At 46.0% G+C, this 6000-nt stretch overlaps 1 protein-coding gene across 3 annotated transcripts in view; it reads right to left on the bottom strand.

Moving 5' to 3' along the window:
- The window catches only part of LOC108499617 (putative N-acetylated-alpha-linked acidic dipeptidase), a 30466-nt gene extending 26345 nt beyond the window's left edge, over positions 1-4121 (bottom strand). For 2 of the 3 annotated variants that reach the window (XR_001875603.1, XM_017819664.1), the window contains exons 1-2: positions 3996-4121; positions 2478-2586 (exon numbers count right to left, since the gene is read on the bottom strand). Coding sequence is in view for 2 of the 3 variants with exons in the window: in XM_017819664.1 (XP_017675153.1) it covers positions 2478-2586; positions 3996-4113 (227 nt within the window). In the remaining variant the exon portion in view is untranslated. Of the gene's footprint in view, positions 1-2477; positions 2587-3833; positions 3861-3995 lie in introns of those variants that run through there. The other variant, XM_017819665.1, reaches the window with a different exon arrangement.
- Positions 4122-6000: the final 1879 nt, after the last annotated feature.

A 6000-nucleotide genomic window follows, 5' to 3' on the forward strand; every position in this document is an offset into this window, starting at 1 on the left:
TTTGGCACAAATACTGCTTTGTCTGAAAGTTCACTGAATTTGCCATGTTGGCAAGTAAGAGAGACTGACTTCTGATTGCTGTAAACAACTATAAACAAGGAACAGAAAAACTCAACAGTTTGTGACTTAAAAGTCAGGCAGCATGAATAACAAACAATGAAAGAGACATAAATAGTGAACAGCCCATTGTCTGAAAAAAAAAAAAAAATTGTTCAGACCACTGAGAAGGCCCAGTGGTGAAGTGAGCTGAAAAAACCATCAGCTGAATGAGGCTGACATCATGATTTCCTCCTTCTGTCATATGACCACGCCATTAACACGCCATAGATGCTTGTGTGGCACCAGCTGGTGCTGGGGTATGAGATTAGGAAAACCTTAAATTCCAGAGTTCCACTGAGAACAAAGCCATCAAAGAAAGCACTTTGAAAGAACAATACACAGAGCAATAGAATAGCATAGCATAGCATAGCATAGCATAGCATAGCATAGAATAGAATAGAATAGAATAGGTTTGGTTGTAAGGAATCTACAACAATTATTTAAGACCAATTGCCTGATCAAGTTACTGCATGTGTTAAGGTCCAACAGGCTTGGAGCATCTCTAGGAAGCTTCTTTCAAGGTTTGACCACCCTCTCAGTAAAGAAATCTTCCTCATGTCAAGTCTCAACCTCCTCTCGTGCAGCTTTGAACGATTCCTTTATGTCCTATCACTGGATACCAGGGAAAAGAGACCAGCACCTCTCTCTCCACTTCCCTCCTCAGGAAGCTGTAAGGAGCAATGAGGTTGCCACTCAGCCTGTTTTTCCCCAAACCAGACAAACCCAAAGTCCTCAGTAGCCAAATGCTGCTAGATAAAACCATGTTCGTCTGATAATGTCAATATCTAGTACTAACACTGTCTTAAAAGTTACTGTTAGAGTGACAGCACCATTTTCTGGATGACATACTGAACCAAGAGCATGGTTAAGTGTTATTTTTAGTGCCAATGGCGGTTTTCTGTAAGAGTTACAAATGCTTAAGTCTCACATTTTCATGAAAATTTGAAAATATCCTCCCATTTAACTGAATATTGTGTTTTTCTTCATTTCCTCTTCTAAGCTGTTAAATGCCTGTACTGGTAGTTCTGAGCAGTGACTAAACATCTGCCATATATTACTGCAGAACTGGCCACATGACAGTAAACGAGGTACAGTGTTTTCTGTTTGCATAGAGGCAGGGAGTTTAGAGGGGAGAAAGAGGTCCTTTCACAGAGCTGTTTAACAACACCTACTTTGCAGGAGCCAAAATACAGATTAAGGCTCTTAAAACTCCTAAGTCTTCAATTTTAAATGTTTATGTTATAGTCATGGCATGACTGTTATGTAGTAAAGAGAACATACTTTCCAGCTAATTTATTTGCAATAGTTCATGACAAATGCACTTCAAATTAAATCAGTGGGATTGCCACAATTGTACCAATCAAAAATGGGGTTTTAGTAATTTAGTTTTGTACAACTTTAAGCTATCTAATCAGGATGGGAATTTGAGGCAAAACCAAATGTATTGATTACTCATACAATAATTGATGCTCTTTCTTTACACAAAAAGTAAATTTCTATCAAGAAACTATGACTTCTGGTCTATTACTGACTGGAATAGATACAAGCTTTTAACAAATACTACACTCTCCTAAGAGAAAAATAACCCATTTACAAGATTTCTAAAAGTACATCAGCTTACTTGCATTTAAAGCTTCCAAGTCACTGAAATTGAGAAATTAATTACAGTAACTAAATTTTAATAGATTTTAAAGTATCTAAATTGTCATGTTCCATTGTTTTGAATTGTTTGAAGCATGACCAGCAGGTCAAGAGAGCAGATTCTGTCCCTCCATTCCGCTCTCACGAGACCACCCCCCCCGAAGTGTTGTGCTCAGCTCTGAGGCCCCAAAATAAGGACATGGATCTGTTTGAACAAGTCCAGAGGAGGCCACAAAAATGATTAGAGGGGTGTAGCACCTCTCCCAAGGAGACGGGCTTAAAGACTTGGGGTTGTTCAGCCTGGAGAAGAGGAGGCTCTGGGAAGACCTTAAAGCACCTTCCAGTACCTAAAGGGGGCTTACAGGAAGGCTGGAGAGGGATATTTTAAAAGGGCATGCAGTGATAAGACAAGGGAGAATGGCTTTAGACTGAAAGAGAGGAGATTTAGATTAGATGTTAGGAAGAAATTCACTACTGTGAAGGGGGTGAGGCACTGGCAGAGGTTGTCCAGAGAAATTGTTGATTCACAATCCTTGGAAGTGTTCAAGGCCAGGTTGGATGGGGCTTTGAGCAATCTGCTCTAGTGGAAGGTGTCCCTGCCTATGGCAGAGGGGTTGGAACTAGATGGTCTTTAAGGTCCCTTCCAGCACAACCCAGTCTGTGATTCTATGACCCTTGGGCTGTTTCCAGCTTGAATTTTTTTCCTTGTCTGAACTGACTAGTCTAAAACTGCTTACTGAAGAAATTTCTTGATGTTTTCAGCTTTCATTTCAGCCATAAATGCTGTCTTCATGTCCTCATGAGTACTCAGAGATGTCTTCTTTTCTATAGGTTTTGCAAACCAGCCTGTACAACACAGCAAAATACAAGAGCAAAAACATGAGAGCAATATTCCCATGACACACACCATTTCTCTTTGGTCTCCCCATAAGCTTTTCACTGTGCATTTTCCAACTGTTTTTACTTCAGCACATACAAGCAGCCACAACCTAATGTAGGCTGCACAGTGATGGCAGTGTTAGTCCCACAAATGGTAAGAGAACTTATTTCCATGGGTAGATATTGAGGGATATAAAATACTATACTATATTTACTCATCACAGTTATTTTCCTGTAGGTGCTAAAGACACTTACCTATCTTCCTTGAGTACCAGAACATCATGCTGTCAGTCATACCAGTTACCTTAGTAATAAGGCAGCAGCTTTACAAAAATGCATAGAAACACAGACACTCTTTGTAAGGAACAGATGTCTCGTAACTCCTTTCTCACTCTCTGGTCTGTCTGGCTCTTATTTTGGAATCTTTCCCTTACTGTGCAGGCATTAGCAGAGTAAGTGATGAGAAGAACACCTGGCTAGGAAGATAAGTGTTTCTGACATCTGTTTTTAAGTCAGACTGGACATGTTCAGTGTAAATGCAGCAGCAGCTATATGGGTAGTGTGAATGAGAGAGCTGATGTGTTCAAGCAGGTAACAAGCTAGTACCAGTGAGGCACTGGTCACTGGCACAGTGAAAGGCTCTTTCCACGTGAAAGAGCAATTCAGTCAATTCAAGCTTCCCAATGGCACCAACCCCGAGCACATACCAAATGGCAGTGCAAAATACAAGTGGCTCTTTTGTTTTCCTTCCTCCCTCAAGCTGATCCTGATTCATCTGTGAAACTAAAAGGAAGGTAGGGAGGGGAAATCTCTTGCGGCAGCAACCCACAGGCATGCCTGTTTAGGACGAGGAGGAGGTGGGACATCAAATTAAAGACTCTTTCTCCCCTCCTGTCAGCGCACCTCCAGCCCCGTGTTTATCTTCCTGCCGTTCTAGCTGGGGCTGCTGCGGTTTCAGGGCAGCGGGGTCGAGGGGTCTGTCTTTTGTGCTCTCCTCACAAACCCAGCGCCTCCTCTCTTGCCAATGCATGACTACTTTAATAAAAAGTAAATAGAAAATCAAAGTGAAAGATACAAAGACCCTCCTGGGGCAGAGCTGGAAATCCCAGAGGGGTTCGGTGACTGCACCTGGCCAGTCTGAAGAGAGGATCGGAGAGAGGCAGGGAAGTAGGCAGAGAGGGCGGATGGTGTCGGCCGGCTGAGCACGGACTCACCTCAGGCACCCTTGGCACAAATTCCCGGGCGCTGGCAACCCGCCCTCTCCTCCCCGCCCCCGGCCCTTCCTCGGCCCGTCTCCGAGTCACCTCCCCCGGCTGGACGGGCCGGGGGCGGCCGGAAGAGCCCTCAACGCTAGGGAGGGTTAGTCTGCACTGTACCGATGAGGAACCCGAGGAGGAAGAGCCCCGCTGCTGCTCCCAGGATGGCAGCCCAGAAGCGGCCGCTGGCTGCCCTGGGGCCGGCCGGCTCCGAGACGGCGCCGAGCGATGTCCACATCGCTGCCGGCCCGGCCCGTCCGCGCCGCTCCGGCAGCGCCTCCGCCGCCGCCCGCAGTGCCCTCCGCGGCTCCCGCCTCCGCCCGGCCCCCGCACACACCCCCGGAGGGCTCCACTCTCCCCGCCCCGCCCGGGGACAAGGCCCTCCCGCCATCCTGCCCGGGCTCCGGCGGCCGGAGCTGCTGATCGGGCGCTGGGCTGCGCGCTTGCTGAGGTCTGCCGGTCGGTCCAGGCGTGCCCATCCCTGCCAGTCTCCTCACATATCCTGCTACCCCGTATTTCACAGACTCCATTAGGTTGGAAAAGACCTCTGAGATCATCAAGTCTAACCTATGACCGAACACCACCTTGCCAGCTAGACCATGGCACTAAGCGCCACGTCCAGTCCAGTCTTTCCTTAAACACCTTCATGGATGGTGACTTCTCCTCCTCCCTAGGCAGCCCATTCCAATATCTAGTCACCATTTTCATGAAAGACATTTTTCTTAATGTCCAACTGAATCTCCCCTGGCACAGTTTGAGACTCTGTCCTCTTGTCCTGTCGCTGGTTCCCAGGGAGAAGAGGCCACCCCTCACCTGGGTACAACCTCCCTTCAGGTAGTTGTAGAGTGATAAAGTCACTCATGACTCTTCTCTTCTCCAGGCAAAACACCCCCAGCTCCTTCAGCTGCTTTTAATGGTACTTGCATTCCAGACCCTTCACCAGTTTTGTTGTCCTTCTCTGGACCCACTCCAGCACCTCAATGTCCTTCCTGAATTGAGGGGCCCAGAACTGGACACAGGACTTGAGATGTGGCCTCACCAGTGCCAAGTACAAGGGGAGAATCATTTCCCTAGTCCTGCTGGCCGCCCTGTTTCTGACACAGGCCAGGATGCCATTGGCCTTCTTGGCCACCTGGGCACACAGTTCTTTTGACTTGCTACAAAGTGCAGCAAGGACATAGAGCAATGACTTCCACACCTGGTTTGCCATGGATTTCTCACTGTGCTGTGCCATACCATCCTCCACAGGCCACACACTGGACAACACACCAGGCAACACCAACAGGGCAAACCTGAGGGCAAAAAAAAGTAAAAGCCATTATTTTAATAGATATATTTTAAGAAATATTGTACTCCAGTACCCAGCACACTTTCAGGCTATAAAGACTCTTCAGAGATATGTGTGCCCCTGTGGAGATAGGTTGATTATCGTGCATCTTCATGCTCTGTGTTTCCTTCCATTTTATGGAAACACAGCCCCAAGGAGAGTGTGTGCACTCAGTTGCCAGTTTGAGGACAAGCCTGAAACTTTGTACACACTTGACTGTTTTTCCACCTCTTAAAATCTCTTCTGTATGATTTTGGAAAAAATCCCCATTCAATTCAGTTATTGCATTTGGGATAAGACTGTACCTTTAGGGCCATGAACAGACAGGAACTTTGCTGGTAGAGGTGACCTCACAGGTTCTGCATGAATTTTCATCCTCAGAACCTTTGCTCAGGTGCCAGCTGTAGTTATATTGTGCTCATGTCCACATATAGTACAGGTAACCTGTTCTCAACAGCTGATGCAGGGATTGTGCACTCTATAGGACTGCTCCTATTGAGCCACACTATGTGCTGACTCAGATAAAAACTGAATCTAGGATGGATTACAGACCTTGAACTTTACCTGGCCTCATTTGCAGAGCCTATTGCACTAGGAAATCTTCGTACAAGAACACTAGATAGACCCTGTGGATAGCAGAAGTGTTGGTTTCAAAGATCAATACACTAATGACACAGCAGTAGTGTGCTTTGAAAATTTACGAGAAAAAAAATGACCAAAGAGAAAGTAAAGAAAAAAAGCCTGTGTTTGTGTTATTAGTCCTGTCTCCTACTTTATACTATTCTACACAGTCTGGCC

This window comes from Lepidothrix coronata, unplaced genomic scaffold (genome assembly GCF_001604755.1).
Source record: "Lepidothrix coronata isolate B3197 unplaced genomic scaffold, Lepidothrix_coronata-1.0 Scaffold76, whole genome shotgun sequence".
Classification (NCBI taxonomy): domain Eukaryota; kingdom Metazoa; phylum Chordata; class Aves; order Passeriformes; family Pipridae; genus Lepidothrix; species Lepidothrix coronata.